General features: G+C 41.4%; 1 protein-coding gene across 1 annotated transcript; it reads right to left on the bottom strand.

Moving 5' to 3' along the window:
- Nucleotides 1-400: 400 nt before the first annotated feature.
- On the bottom strand, nucleotides 401-15840 carry rorca (RAR-related orphan receptor C a). Its single transcript, XM_071921934.2, has 10 exons — nucleotides 15501-15840; nucleotides 7997-8082; nucleotides 7632-7773; nucleotides 7029-7469; nucleotides 6694-6815; nucleotides 5824-5956; nucleotides 5153-5260; nucleotides 4841-4951; nucleotides 4325-4437; nucleotides 401-3946 (listed from the first exon to the last, which is right to left on the bottom strand). Exons 1-10 carry the CDS (start codon nucleotides 15505-15507, stop codon nucleotides 3785-3787), a joined length of 1425 nt encoding a protein of 474 aa, XP_071778035.1. The 5' UTR covers nucleotides 15508-15840; the 3' UTR covers nucleotides 401-3784.
- Nucleotides 15841-16578: the final 738 nt, after the last annotated feature.

Genomic DNA, 16578 nt, shown 5'->3' with positions numbered 1-16578 from the left:
ATAACAAGGGTAAAACTTGTTCAAAAAAACAGGTTGTGTTAACTGAGACAAAATGTCACTTGACAAACAAGCCTAGAACAAATTGGTGAATAGAATTTTAGAACTAATTTAGTGTTACTCACAACCATAGCTTGAATAAGGGTTATTTAACAGAAAAAGGATATATATATATATATATATATATATATATATATGTATGTGCATAATACTGCTGATTAGAGTAATATTAGAAATGTATTATTTTATCTCAGTATGGAATATAGCTCATGCTCGTGTTGTTAATTTCAGCATTTGTGGTTCATCGTACACCAAATGTGCCAACACTTACGGAGGGTATTGTGTTTCATAGAGCATAAGGAAATAACACAAGAAAACAGTTTTATTGTAAAAAGACCTTTATTACATTCTTAAATCCACATATTGTATCCCCATTGTACAACAATAACACTTTACTGTGTTAATAGCCTCTTAGGCTTTATATCCATAACATATCATAAATTATTTCTTATTAAAATCTATATTGATTCAATAATAATAATCTTAAAATAGAGTGAAAATATCATAAACAGAAGGATCATGACAAAAGAGAAACTTTTAGGGAGACATCTTTAAAAATGCTTTTTAAAAAAAATAGAATTACATCTCTCCAAGACAAAAAGGACACTAAACTGATGAGAAAAACAGTACAGATAAGGATAAAAATGAAGAAACAAAAGATCACAACAAAACCAACACAAGATTCAGAGATTAAAATCCATCTTTTATATTCATTATACTTTTTTTTTTTTTTTTTTTTAGATCCTATTTCTTCTATGACTCAAACTCAAAAGTCTTGCGATAATGATATTAGACAGGGGTAAAATCTTTGATACTTCTGTGATCAAACATTCACAAGAACATGTACTGTACACAGTGATCAAGGTTTTAAGGTCTTCTATCTTGGTGCAAGGTGTCTTGCTAGACTATCTGAAGACACCGTAGGACCGAGAGCCCAGCTATCTCCCTGAGTAACTCTAAGCGGAAATGTCCGTGCAAATCTAAAGAACTGCTCCCAAAACATGCGTTAGTAGGGACACTTTGTGGACAGCTTTTAGCTCTGCAAAATTACATATTATTTCTTTTGAAATCAACACGTTTAACATTCTAGGACGCTAAACACAAAGCGTTACACTTTGTTACAATCTTCTTCTGCCGTAGAAACTGTCATCCCCTCGTGTCAGTTAATACTTGATCTGTGTAGACGTTGGCTGTGTATTTGTTATGCTGAGAGTCGCATCATCTCTTGTGCTGCACACTTAACTGTACATCTGTGCTGGAGTGCTTATGAAAACTAATAAACCATCATACAGGGCAACGAGGGCCCACTAAACTGAGAAGAATGGGAAAGACATTATTGCACAGTCCCACCATGCCACTATCTTAAGCACCCAGAAAAAGGTTTATCCCGCTTCATACTATGTAAGAACATATAGAGTATGGAGAAAGCACTGTTCCAGCAGTGCAAAGTCAAACCTGGCTATGATATATTAAATAGAACTAGACATCCAAGGTCTGTAATGTGATTGTCTCTTTATGCTAAAGGTAGTAATGATAATAATAGTGTTTTCTCTGATAAAACTATTCATTTCCAGTAGCTTGTTTAAGATACCGGTAGAATGACATTTTAGAAATCCAATATGTCCCCCTCACTTTGTAGAACTGATGAAAAAGTTTCATCCGGACACACCCTTGCCTGCCTCTCCAGAGACCTGACTTGTGATAGATCTCTATCTATGTAGGGCTTCCTGGATCTTAAGGAATGAACTCACTGGAAAGCTGTTCTCTTAGTCGCCAGAAACCATGTAGTGTTCTCAATATTAAGCAGATCAACGGAAAGAGGAGCCTGCGATCTGAGTCTGTCCTGGTTTAAAAGAGGGGAATAATGCATTTAAGTTCACTATCCTTCAACGTTCACCGCAAATTGTTATTTTGAAGAAGCACTCTAATATGAATGTAGGGATACTAACTCAGGGGGGTAGCTGATGGCTCTGTCAACCCTTTGCTGTGCCATGTAGTGTTTAAAGAGGGTGAGGTAGTAAGGGAGTGGGGTTAGGAATAGAGGACCTAGTTCGCTAATCAGAACACCTTCGCCGTCTGCGAGAGCGCAGGCTGCATGAGCCCAAAGCAGTGGGAGTGGGGAAGACAGTAAATCCCCTGTCAATGATGGTCTAAGGAGCTTAAATAATACCGTCATCCACCTGTCCGCCCTCCATTCTTTGCCTCTCATCCATGTAGATTGGGAGTTTGGTAGTGTTTTTGTCTGTGTAGTTGCTCTCGCGTCTTAACATCAACTCTCCAGTTCCTCCCTGCATGCCTTTCAGTACTCCCAAAACCTCTTGGACCCACTGGTTCTCACAGTGCCAAAGGTTTGGATGATGGCACCCTTGTGAGGAGGGGCGGGGGGGGGGGGGGGGGGGGGGTCTTGAGGCGAGAAAGTTCCAGCAGCTCCTCCAAAGTGAACACGTAACCCCACAGTGGTTCAGCTTCCCAGCACCTTGTTCATGCAGCTTATCTGAAGCCGGAGGATGTATCTCCCGTTTCTGAAGTTTCACAGACGGCTGTCTTTGAGTGCGAACCCGTAAAGTCTTGTGCCGAGCGAGCGTTCGTTTTGGATTCTAACAAGGACTCGTAATAAGTGCTAATCATCCACTGGATTTTCTTTTAAGCGAGATCAATCATTTCATCCCAGAACCCCACGGTACGGTCAGGCAGTATCTGTTTGAGAGACCTGAGAACAATTACTACATTGCCATTGTTTGTTTCTCTCTCTCCCCCTTGCTCTCTACGTGAACTCATGACTACTCTTATCTTACATGATTATATAGGTGTGTGTATATAAAAAAGGAACATCTGAAAATACTTTCACAATACTTCTGTGATTCTTCACTCTCTCATTCTCTCTTTCTAAGTGGCATTTGCAAAGGGAAAGGGTATTAGGATTGAGGTCGTTGATTGCATTAAAAAAATAAAGAGCTCACAAATATCAGTGTCTGAGGGTGTGCTGGTAAAAATACTTATAAACATCAGCATAAGTGCTATGCTTTGTGCTAGGTGTGCAAGAGTTTGTAGGTGCATGGGGGCAGACACTTTGGGTGTTTGCCCACGATTCGCTTAAAAACCCTGCCTGCTTGTGAGTTTGATCATGGTCCCTTTAAACAGTTTGTTCACGAGATACAAAACTGCAAAGTATGGGCGCTACCAAAAAATATGAAATGAAAAAAGAAAATGCACTGTTATTACAATGAGATTTGAAACAGGCATCATTACAGCACATCTCCACAAAATGGGTCAGGATTATAAGTATGTACATTCTATATCAAGCCTAGGGCTGTGCTGAACGGTTAAGGGGAGAAGGGGTACATTCAACAAATAGCTTACAGGAACTGTGAGAACTGGGAAAGAAGTCAAACTTATTCTAGAGAGGAATTCAACTCGATGGGGAGGTTTAAGGTCCGCCTCATAGAAAAATATTTTTGACAATACAAATTATGTAGGCTACTATATAATCATTTCTTCTAACTCCCTATAAAAATAATTAGGTAGCATGCACTGAGTACCCCAGCAGCACCTAGTGTTAAGGTGAAGTTAAATGGACTGGCTTGTAGGGCAGTGTAAAATAAAGTGTAGCGTGCAGGATTGTCACTGAGCTGCTGGTTGGTTTTGCTTCTGCTGGTTGCCACATTTCTCTCTCCCTCCCTAAACCTCAACGTCTCTATTTGAATCACTCTCTTCTGCCGAAACAGCGTTAGCCCTCGGTGGAGTCTGGGAAGGTGATTTCACTGCCAAAGACCTCCCTGTACAGAGGGGGGAAGGTGTACGCCGTCTCAGGGTGAACCAGACGGAAAAACTCCAGTTTGTCGATGTGGAGGTTGCAAATGGACTTCATTATGGGAAGCTTAGACACCATCTGAGAAGGAAAGATAGGAAAGTAGAAGAAGAATGAAAAGGAGAAAGAGATACCAAATAAGCGTGTGTTCATTTTTTAGTATTTTTCTGAATATTTCTGTTTTCATTTGCAGGATGAGGAAGAAAAACTTGCTTAATAGCCATAATCTATTGAGAAAAAGTTAGAACTGCCTCAGGTTCCAAGTTTATTATAAAGCATTACGGCATAATGAGAGAAAATAGGATACTTTTTATAGAAAGACTGAGGGCCACTGAACAAAATGACAAAATTGAGATGAGAAGCATTACGTTTAAGTAGGCAGCACCATTATTTAGTGCAACAAAACATCATGTCACTTAAATTCAGCGAATTGGTACAGCAGCACTGCAGGCTCTGTACCTTAGCCAGTTTCTCCTCTGATGAGCCGTCCCTCTGTAGGCAGCGCTGCAGAGCCACGTACACCTTCTCCTGCAGCTTCTGGATCTTCTGGACGTCTGTCAACCAGGGTCGATCTGCAAGGAGGGGGCGGTGACATCATTGTGTCATTCACTTGATACCGCTCAATGAATATTCATTTTCACGTCATGTTACAGAGTTGGAACTAACTCTGATAAGCTTTACAGTGTTTAAATGTCTATGAGGAGAAGAGGGAATTAGTGAAGCATTAACACAAGGTCCTGAACTTTTAAGGGACCAAGTGTATCCACTCTGGTGGCCAGTAGAGGTGTGTTGCATCAATTTAGTTAGAGTGAAAATACTTAAGGGAGGAGGAGTGAAGCCCCTCGCAAGTTTGAGGCAGAATTCCAGATGTCAATCTCCCTGCTAATGGTTATACCATTCAGTCACGGAAATATTATTATTTCCGAGTTTATTCAGTACTGGGATTCGTCCAGTTGACTTGGAACATCATCTCACCTGGTGAGAGCAGCACAGCGGCGCTGAAGAGAGCCATCTCCTCTTCAGAGAGTTGTATGCGGCTCAGGCTTTTCGCCAAGTCAAACACTGCATTCACAAGGTCATCACAGCCTAGAGGGAGGGAGGGAGGGGGACAAACAAGACCATCAACAAAACAGCAACTGTGTTGATTTTGACACTGAATATGGAAACAGATGAAAAGTTGAAAATCCCTTTCACTAATTTGGTGTGTGTGTGAGAGAGAGAGAGAGAGAGAGAGAGAGAGAGAGAGAGAGAGATTGAGTAATGGAAGAAGTGAATGTGTGGACTCACCGAGAGCTTTGAAGAGCTGAGCACTGGCGAACTTTCCATCGAAGAGCAGTGTATTATTGATGGGGTTGTAGGCCCGACACATACGGATCAGGAGAACATCCATGCAGCCTGAGGACCAGAAAAACACCAGAAATATTGAAAGCGGCACAGGCAAAGGATGATGATCAGAGAAAACAACATGAAAGAAGCTGAGTGAGTGGAAAAACAGGGTGAGCCACTGTTTGAAAGTAGAACAACCAAGCACCTTTTTAAGTCATACTCTATGCATGTGATATTTAACCTCTGTGACCTCAGCTGCAACCTGAGGGCATTTTTAATGCACTTTCATACAAGAGCTGTTATTGTTCCCAGCTGGAACTGTTTGCAAATCATTAAACATACAAAGATAGTTGTCTTGCAGGATAGCTGTCTTGCTGGAGGCGTGTCTCTTGTAAAAAGAGCTATTGACTGATTGTCATATGACTAAACACAATGTGCATAATTGATTTTATAGTTAACCCTCAAGGTGTATGCATGCTTGTGTCATGCACTAATTGAGCTGACAAATACAAGACATTAGCATTTTCGGGTACCAAAAAGTGAATAAAGCAAGCAGGCAAAGTGAGTGTGGTGTAACATCAAGGCAGATTCAACATCTGTAGTGTGATGTGTTGCCACAGTGGAACACTGACCTGCTTTGAGGAGGATAATCTGATCATTCTGACAGAGATCCATGAAGCCGGTGATGCGCTTGGCAAACTCCACCACATACTGGATAGCATTGGTGATGTGAATGGCACATTGTTGCCACATCACCTCAGCAGACTGAGAGGAAGCAGAGAGACAGAAAAATACTGTTTAGAGGCTGTTATGAGATTTTTTTCATCAGCTCAGTACACATTGTATTCTATTGTTCTCTATTGACTGTATGCTGACTTGGCAATGCTGATTGTCTTGTTGTGCGAGTTGATTTCCTTCTAGGGATAACAAAGACTTGCTAAACCGAACAATGTTAGATATATTTGCTACATCTCTCTTAGAGATATGACCTACAACCTTGGGAGGCGACTGGCGAGACAGAAAGCCTAGAAGCAAATGATAATGATATTGGATTGGATTCATAAACCCCATTGCAAGAATGCATTATGGTGTAAAAGAAGGTCACACTTTTATTTTGTTTTTGGAAACTTGTTCTAGACTTTCTGGAACTGATTTTTGTTCAGTGTAAAATTTTGAAAACATTCCTTTCTGAACCTTGTACAAGAGAACAGCTAACAGGGCAAGATGACCCAAGATTCATTAATGCGAAAATATATTTTATGTTTTATGGACTGTGTGTGATTGGTGTGATTCCCTGTTGATAAATTTAAACTGCACAGAGCAATTCACAGTGATTGAATGTGTCATATTTCGAATTATGGTGGGCAAGAATTTCAATGAATTTCTGAGCATGTCATTCTCCCAAGCAACCTCCATTCTTGAGCATTTGTACAAATGAGGTTCTTCTGCCATATCTGTGCAATGCAATATTAAAATAATGTGCGGATGAAAGCCACCTGTACCTTGGTCTGGTACGAGCGAGTCTCTTCAGGGCTGTACAGCGTCCACGCCATTCTCTTCAGCTCCTCTGTGCTGTACTGGCTGGTCTCAATATGGGACTTCACCACACTCTGGGTTATACGCTCTGCACAGGGGGAAACATTTATTAGTTCTCTATCAAAATCACTTCTCAACTTCTTCTATGACAAAGACATTATATTTTTTCACCTTTAAAGTATGTTATGTGAGATCCATGTTATATTTGAGACTGATTTAAGGTTCAAAAAGAGAACAGTAATTATAACAGTGTGACCTTCCACTAGCAATCATAGTAATGCAGTATTGGATTTCTGCTGACCTATCTCCAGAAGGGAGCAGCCTTCGGGCAGGGGGTTGATAATGGCATGTGAGAAGAGTCCAGAGTCGTGCAGCAGCTGGTACTCATGCTTGATGTTGTGGTTTCCGTCTACGAAGTCCAGGTTGGTCTGTTCTGGTGAACTCTGAGAGGACGAGCTGCTGCCTGCGCTGCCGCCCAGCATCTCCAGGTTACAGTACTCTCCGCCCGCCCCCTCTGGGGTCAGCGGCAGGTCGAACAGCAGGCCTTCCGGCAGCGTGGTGATGTCGTCCAGATCGCTGAGCGCGGCGCTGGAGCCTCGGCTGTAGGCGCGGCCGTGGACCGCCATCTCGCTGCTTTCCTCGCGGGCGCCGGCCCCCGCGCGCTCCTGGGACTGCTGGTGCTTCTGGACCTCGGCGTACAGGCTGTCACGCTGCTTTTTGGACATGCGACCAAACTTCACCGCTGTAACAGGAGGGTGTAATGACAGTTTAACAATCAAGCAGCTTATATGTTATGAGTCAAACAAGGATTAGATAACCGTCTGTTGTGATAAATGAAAACTGAGAGGTGGACAGACTGAGTAAGTCAGATATAAATAGATGATGCTGCCCCTTATGAACTCACCGTCGCGGCTCATGCCCAGTGCTAGGCACTTCTGCAGCCGGCAGTGTTGACAGCGGTTACGGTTGGTCCGGTCAATTAGACAGTTCCTCTGTCGTGAGCAGGAGTACATAGCGTTGTTCTGCTGGCTGCGTCGAAAGAAACCCTAGATACAGAGACACACGCACAAAATACTCACTAATAGAATACAGGATCAGCAGTGTGGGCGTCTAAATGCTGCTGGGCTCTGAGAGTGCATTAACAGAATACATTCATTAAACTGAGTAAGACACTGAATGAGCCTAGTGGTGACTGCACCAATTTTTACCAGAAAAAAACCAATATGCCATAATTTCTAAGAATGATGAAGTAGACGGGTGATAGCTCACCTTGCAGCCTTCACAGGTGATGACACCATAGTGGATCCCTGATGATTTGTCCCCACAGATCTTACAGGGAATCACCTCTATTTGAGCTGGGGATAATAAGAGAGAGAGAGAGAGAAAAAACAGATGTTAATGTATTTATCACTAAGGGGCGCAAAAAGTGAGGTAGTGAGCTAGTTTTGACATTAGACATTAAACCTGAAAGGTAGAATGTTTTAAAACTCTGCGGGTAGTTTTAGAGTCAGTTATATGCATTAATTTATCGAGAAAGCACATGATGAAATAATAATTGCTGGGTAAGTGCATACTGGTAGTCATAACACTGTGGATTTTTTGTCATATGCCACAATTCTCCACTGCGAGTCAGGTGATGCAACACTGTGATGAAATTATTGTCAACTGCTGTTCCCACATTCTTGCCACACACATAAATATATAAAGAAAACGGCTCCAAATAGGCAGCAAACTACAGTGTTGCCAACAATGTGTGAAAAGAAACATTACTTTGGCCACAGTTCAGTAGTATTATAATAAAGAAGCATTTTTGTGCCATTTAAGGGAACATTCAACATTTGTTTTCTAGGCCTATCATGTCGACTGTAGTTGTAGCCAATAAAACACCTCAGCCATATCAAATGAAAAGGGCAGCCTGTAATAAATCAATATTTACTCTAAACAGCTCTGATTTTGAAGATTCATGAACCCAAACAAGGCAACCACAACCTTGGATGTGATACTACATGGTGCAATTAGATTTCAAACAAATTCATGTTTTTTCATTTAAGACTAACTCCATCTGCGCACTACAAGAAATGTATCTAATATCAAGATACAGTATATTTGTATTAAAGTTATAGGATCATGGAGAAAGGAGTAAAGGGGCAAGAACACAGTGCATCCCATAACTGATAAAGGAAACAAACAAACCTATATATTATACACCTTCTCTTTAGTGTGAATGCCTGAGCCTTCTTATCCAGGAACAGCCTGTTCTTTTCATTATGTTGTTTATCTAAGTAGCAGGGCCTCCTCAAGCCCAGAATAGCAGGTCAATTGCATTAGCTGAGGCCTGGGGTTATAAAGTTTCACCGGCTCTCTCTCTCGCTCTCTCTTTCTGTCCCTCCTCCTCCAGGGTGAACTAAATGTTAACAGGTTAACAAAGGCCCACCGCCTCTTGAGGCCTCCAAGTTCTCTATATCTGGTCTCCCGATGGCAACTCTCAATAACGGCTGCGACTGATCGTTGCCGTTTTTCTGCAGGATTTGATTTGTCTCAGGCCGCAGGCTTTGCCAAACAATTCCTAAACTACTTTAGCTGGGTGGAACAGGGTATTAGGTAACCGGTAAACTGCAGCAGCGGCATTAACCGGCCTTCACAGCTCTTCAGAAAATTACTGTTTCATAAAAGCTCTTTTATAAACTACTCACAACCAACCAATCACACGAGTCACTCTATGGGTGAGCCGACATGCGTCACACGCTGAGGCGAAGCAAATGAGGTTAGTGACTGACATAACTCTGAAAATTACGATTTGGGGAATAAAAGGAGACAGAGGAGGGAAGAGGGCCCATTTTCCTTCCACTAGGAAATGAATATTAGTCTTCTTGTGCAGTGTGCGTGACATATTTGAGTGTTTCTGCTGGATAGAATTTCTACTGACCTACGAAAAGCAACTAAGGGAAATAAATAAATAAAGGGCAATGGAAAAAACCCTCTCTCTGTCACTCCCTTCGTCGCTCCCTCGCCAGCGCCTCTCCCCCTCCCCTCACCCTGTTATATAACTGCCGTCTGGCTGCATTCCATGAACACACTCATTCAAAGGAGGTTGCCTCGGCAACACCGTGACAATCCTCCCTCGCCTTCCTCCGCTCCCATTGGCTGCCGGGCGAGCGGCTTTGTCTCTGACTCGCCGTCTCACCTGCCAGTCAGCTGAGTGGCACAGTCAGGCTGAGAGCAGGAGCTGTTCCACTGACACAGTTTCCCATTCAGCAAAGGGGGGCGGCGCTTCAGGTGGCAGCCGCGCAAGGGACGCAATCTGATTTCTTGTGGGTTTTAAGGTGGAACCAAATCTGACTCAGTCTCTCAGTGAAGGGAGGAGCTCTTTCTTGGTGTGGTGAAAAACAATCCAAGGTTTGATCACTGAAAGATTGATGACTACTTTAGGCTGGTAGGGTAACATTGCTCCACTATATATTTTACAACTTGCATAACATCTGGGAATACTTTCAAAAAACTCCCAGTACAGTAAGCTGCAGAAGGACACGTAGAAGTAACTAATAGGAGCTCTCAACTTGTTGCAGCATGTCAAGTATTTGAGTGAAATTTCAGCTGTGTTTAGAGCTAGACCATAAATCTATTTATACTCCGCTGCAGTCGGTTGGCCAGGGATCCGTTCTGCAGCTTCTGGTCTATCATGAACACAAAGTCAAAGTTACATAAATCATCACGTAACAGTTAATCACATGACAGGGCTGTGACGCATATAAATTGGATGACAAATCAATTTCAAAAGAATGTTTCTCACATGAAGCTAATAAACGTACAGTGTGTAGAGCAGTTATTGAAGTAGCTGATGTGAAATAAAGTCAAGTCTTTAAACATTTATTTGGGGAATTTTGTGTTCTTTTGACCTTTAGGCGATTTGGTCAGTGGGTCAGTGATGTTTGTTTTGGTTGGTGTGAAGTCATGTCATTTCACTGCATGGGTGTAAACAATGGTTCCTTTATTCCCATCGGCTATGTTTAGAGCAGCACCATTGGGCTTTGTTCTGAGAGAATTTGTTTCTTTAAGTTCTTACACAAGCAAGAAAAACAGCCTTTTTGCGTGTGTGCCGTTCCCATCTGCAGAAAGCATATAGAGAATGTTTGAAATCCATTTGCCTCTTTTTAGAGAGAATGCAATCACATTTCTTTTGAAAAGTTATAGCTATGTAACTTGGATACCAGCAGGTCGGTGAAAATACCAGCTTATCTGTGTAACTGAAGCATAAAGAATGTGCTTGACAAATCAGTAAATCAATACACTTTATAAGGGCTTTGATGCTGTATCTATGCCGTCATTAGAAAGTTTTATTCCCATGCTATCAGAATTTGTAAGAAAATGCGTTTGATTGCTGTATGAACTCAGTCTGGCGTTTCAGCGCAGTAAAGCTGTGTTGTAAGTACGTGACACTCGGTGCCCTCCAACTCATATATACATATATGGTGATTTGATACTCTTCTCCGTGTCAGTCAGTCAGTCAATGTGTCAGTCAGTCACTCTCTGTTGGTCAGCACTTTCTTCAACACTGCTGTAAAGCCCTTGCCTATAGGGAGACTTTGCCCTCTCATCCCACCTAATCAAACAGTCCCAAGGTCCTATTTGCCTTGCACTTCACATTTACCTGCCATACTGTATGCTTAACCTACATTAGAATGGGTTTCTGAAGGCTGGAGGGGTGTAATGTATATAGTATATTGTGCAATGTACTATTAGGATACCTCAAAGTTGGCAGTTAGTTTGTTAAATATAATGCTCTCTGTCTCTTTCCTAAGACAACTAGCACCTGTTTTCTAAACAGCTTTATGGACAGTGATAACGTCTGTTTCTTTGTGTCCTCACTTGAGGTTGACCTGCCTAGAGAATTCAGATATGGGGGTGACACTCATGTCAAACTCTTTAAATATGCACAATAGTGGATGAGATAACAGTAGTGGAATGAGTGGCATAAGAGTACAGTGGTAGCCATAGCAGAAGTCTATCACGCATCTATCTTGCATTTGTACTGCAGGAGTTGCTGAAGTTTATTTTGTTTTGAAATAGGAACAGTGTGTTGCAAAAGTTGTTTTTCTTTTAATTCCAAACAATTTGTCTTCAACAAAGAAGATAAAGCGCAGGAGGTCTGCAGTAAAAACTCAGACTTGCCTACATCTGTAATTGGGAGCCTGGGGACTATCTATCAAATGCCTGTTTTCAACTTCCCTCAAAATGATATTTTTTTAGATCATAGGATTCATTTTTATGTAGATGGAGCATTTGTGAGATTCTGAGGTTTTTTTTTTTACTCTTTTTTTTCCTGTGATGCAGTATATCGTTTAGACTAATGTAATAATCTGACATTTTCCTAACAGTCTAGAAATACAGCATATTCAGTATTCCCTGAAGTTCCACTCGAGTCCATCTTCACACACCCTGAAAAGGAGTGCAGCAGCATAGCTGTCGGCCCAGCCAGGGGAAGATGCTGACACTGGTTGCATGTCTTATGCCTTCCAGATTAATATCTGTCAATGAAAAGTAACTTGAAGAGCAACTACTGGCACATCATGTGCAGAACACTCAGAGATACTGATCTGCTATTCTGTTGTTTTGCCTTTCACACCCTTCTGTCTATTGTTTTGTTCCAACTGTGTGTCCTTATCACACACTGATGCAAAAGAGGACATTTAGAATAACAACAAGTTTATATGCCAATTGAGTTTAAGTTTGCTATAGGATACGATTGTATCTTCTTTGTTTTGCCTCCTACTTAATGCCCTTATGTCAATGATTAGGAGTTCAAGCCTGCTAAGTCCAGAATTTTTAATATTAGTACTAGGAATTTTCATTTTCTTTTAGTTATATAACTAATAATTAGAATTGAATTATTATACTATTGATAATGAATAATGATTAATTAGGTGACTTGACATCAAACTATACCTAGTGAACTCTACATAGTTATCACAAGCTATGGTCGTTCCTGTGAACAAGATTTAATATTCTGCATACAACGTTCCTCCTATTCCCTCTTTTCCAATAAAAACCATGCTCAACAACAACTGCTACGCCTGCCAAGAAACTAGGCCTCAAATTCTGTGCCTCCGTAATCCCCTACCATTGATCAAACAAGATAAAGTGCATTGACTTGATCCTGCTGTGTATGTCGTTCCTTGCCCAAACCCAACAGGGCCTCTGCAACACAAGCACAAGCAGACTCAGGAATTCAGTTCACAGCATGTAATTTTGTGTGCTGCTCCGAACCGCAAGAACAAATTTAGGAATATGCAACAGCAATCACAGTCACCTTAAATCAAACACAATCTCTTTATGTCTATTTAGCTCTCTCTTTGCCTCATGCATCCTTGGGCAAATAGATATGGCCTATCATTCTGTCTTCGCCTTAAACTGCTATTAAGGCCAAACAACTGTTAAAGAAACAAAATATTATCTTTATGTAATCGTTGTGTATATTATTGCACTCCAAAATGAATTGAGTCCCAAGTAGTCATAATACTCACAAGGGCACAGATCCATATAACACTTTGCTTGCACTGTAATGTGTGGGGCAATGCCAAGAGTTAAGACTTTATTAGGGGGAGAAGAATCTTAGCGTCCAGTTGTCAGATAGAAGGGGCACCTTGACACATACTGTAGCTCACTGTGAACTTCCCCAGGGACTCACACACAGATAGTGGCTTTGAGCCTGAGCTCAGCACAGCAGTGTCCTTGGAGAGTAGAGAGCCGTCTCTCTACTGCAATACAGCCACCTTTGATCCTGCATGGGCGAACCGTGCTCCATCACCATCTCAGACTTTATGGCTGCAGCACTGCAGACCATCAGCGAGACGCTGCCGCTCATGATCCAATTATAGACGGTATAAAATTTGACTGGTTTATTGATGTTTATTTATTTCAGAGTGTTGCATCATACCCGCCCAACGTGTGTTTGTGCAATACTTTGCAAAATAATGGACATGGATAAACATGTGCAGCAGAACATTGTTAATTGCAATCCATCAGGAGTGAAAGTCATTAAGGAAAATGAAATGTTTGTGAAATGCACTGATATTCTGCACCAAAGCTTATTTCTGTGTTTTTCAAATTGCAAATTTGGCGGCAGGTCTTGCTACTTATGTCTCCTATGTCTTCCTACCCATTATTCATTAAAGGTTTGGGGGTCACCAAGGAAGATGGCTTAGAATGATGTCATATTGTTACAAAATCAGATTGGCAGGCCGTGGCTGAGTAGAAAACGGGGCGACATACATTCTGGTTGATGTAAGCAACCTTAGCTGACAGAGGAAACTGAGCTTAATGGTGCCCTGCTGTGCTTCAGGGTGAATGTGGGCTTGCTGTGCCCATATCCTGCTCCTGTCTGAGAGCGGCGCCTTGCTCTGACATTACTACACCACAAAACTATTAAATCTCATTTCTATTTTAAACCTAAAAGTAAAAACAGATATAGTTAAATAGTTATAGTATAGTTTTAGATAATTATTATTAAATCTTTAAAAATATATGTTCAGTCACAACAGAACTTAAAAAGTAAATGCATGGATTCCACTAGCAGCCTAATGTTTGATTTTTTTTTTTTTTTTTTGCCACACCAGTACTAAGATGCAACTTGTATCAGATTGAAATCAGGATCTTCCAGTTCAGCTCAGATCCATCTTGCCAAGAAGTATCCTCCCCTGACAACTGATTTAATTTTTTTTTTTTACAATTAATTGTCTCAGTAATGACGACAGACCTCAAGGACCTCCTCGTCACCCCCCGCCCCTCTCCCTTCCTCCTCCTCCTCCTCCCCCCCTCCACCCCCCCTTCCCCATTGAATGCTGTGTAATCCTCAATGACAGAACCAGGTCAATGGAACACCGGACTCCCCTCTTCCTTCTCTCTCTCTCTGTCTCTGTCTCTCTCTCTCTCTCTCTGGCAGCCATGCTGAGATGCTGAAAACAAAAACACGCCGGTGCACTCAACCCACAGTAACACCGGCATACACACACACACACAAAAAATAACATACACACAAACAGAGCAAAACGAAATAAACCGAGGTGAAAGTATATGACCAATGGATTCCTCAAAGTGATTGTTGCAAAACACAACTAAAGGGGGGCAGTAAAATAAGGACTATTCATAGTGAAGTTGAACGCAGTAAATCCTGTAGCAGTCCTAGGTTAAGCCACATTTTCGTGTGGTTTGACAGCTCTTAAATCACTCCGCTCCCTCCCTCCCTGCACGTCCTCCCTCTTACATAACCCGAGTCGCTCACCGGCGAAATAAAGTAACTACAGCTGCAACGCATTCCTCTTGTCAGGCAAAACAAATTAATGAGTGCGCAAACAGCCTTTACACTTTGCACATATAAATAGCAGACCGATGCTAAAAGCTATAGGCTGAGTATATGGCAACATGCATACTAATAAGAACATAAAAATAAGCTACTTTTCGATATCACATTCTTATTTCGATTTAACAATTTCTAAATAACTTTTAGGTTCTGTAAGGTATTCCGTCGTACGTAAATTAAAGGTAACGATCATTTTTATCTCATGGAAGAGTATTGCTAACTCAGTTGTTTGCAATCTGGCTGTTTATTCCCGTGCGCTCATGCAGTCGACATGGGACTCCTACGCACTTCGGACTCTGTTTCAAAGTAGCCGTGTCCCTCCAGCATAATAACACATGCAAGGCAAAAAAAAGTTATTCTTTAAATGAACCAAACAGGTCCAGATGTCAAAAATAAATTATAACATCACAAACTTACCTCTCATGTTGACGTTGAATGCTACTATCTTCGAGTCATACAACTCCAAATGGAAGTAAAGCTAAGAAATACTGAATACGATGCACACTTTTTAGCTCCAAACAGGAGCCGTTGAAAACTGTAAAAACAACAAATCCTCATATGTTTTTTCTACCGGTTGTCCTGCATATACCAATCAAAAACCGGTATAAAACGCAAAACAATAAGCCCCTTAAGTGTGGGGTTTGCTTCCTTATTTACTTTTTTTTTCCAATTCCGCGCAATCCCAGAGGGGCTGTTGTGGTAAAAGCAATAAAAAAAATCATGTAGCAGTTCCTTGTCTCCCAGCTCTTTCCTGGACTCCGGCTCTCTGTAACCTAGTTTCGGCGCGTGGACTACACATGATCCTCTCTCCACTGGCCCGCCTCGTGCCCCCTGAGCTGACGCGCGCCTCACCTTCCGCGCGCTTAAGGAGGCTCGCGGGGGCTCTCGCGTGCGTGGGAAAGTGTGGCAGTGTGTCAGTTCAGACCACAGCGTGGGAATTATTCTCACCGAGCGCACTGCTTTAATTTTAGCGAGAGAGCTTCTTTTCCTGCAATAATTAAGATTTGTGATGTTTTTTTCCCGCTGTTTCTAACAGCCCTTATTAAAAAGAACCATAAACGTACGATACATTTTAGGATAGCCTACTATACAAATATCACAGTAAAACTAGTCAAAACATTCCTCATAGCAATAGTCCCTATTGCTATATTGTAAGAATATAGTGATACTGAGATAATAAAATAAAATAAATAAAATGCCATTAAGTGCAATTATTCAGTAGCCTACCACAGACACCACTGTACCTCCCTATAGGAATATTATGGGAATATTCTAGTGATTTTCGTTAGGGAGGAGAGATATACCAGAATGTGCATTTAGATTTTTCTTTTTGCTCCATATGGGGGAAAAAGAACCACATATTTCTGTCATTTTCAATAATAAATATTAAGTATTTTGTCGTCAGTATATTGCTGTGGTGCACTGGACAAACAAGGAAGCAAAATAAATAAATAGAAGCATCCATACATCAGAGGCAGAAACCTAGTTGGCTCAT

This window comes from Centroberyx gerrardi, chromosome 9 (genome assembly GCF_048128805.1).
Source record: "Centroberyx gerrardi isolate f3 chromosome 9, fCenGer3.hap1.cur.20231027, whole genome shotgun sequence".
NCBI lineage: Eukaryota > Metazoa > Chordata > Actinopteri > Beryciformes > Berycidae > Centroberyx > Centroberyx gerrardi.
Note: the sequence above shows the minus strand (reverse complement) of the source record. Positions and strands in the feature narration are given on the sequence as shown.

Bases quoted from the DNA above. Each gene is read 5' to 3' on its own strand.
- rorca (XM_071921934.2), bottom strand. The intron at 5,957-6,693 runs GTACAGGTGGCT...GCTTCCTCTCAG, and splicing joins CTCGCTCGTACCAGACCAAG to TCTGCTGAGGTGATGTGGCA. The intron at 3,947-4,324 runs GTACAGAGCCTG...TTTCCTTCTCAG, and splicing joins CAGAGGAGAAACTGGCTAAG to ATGGTGTCTAAGCTTCCCAT.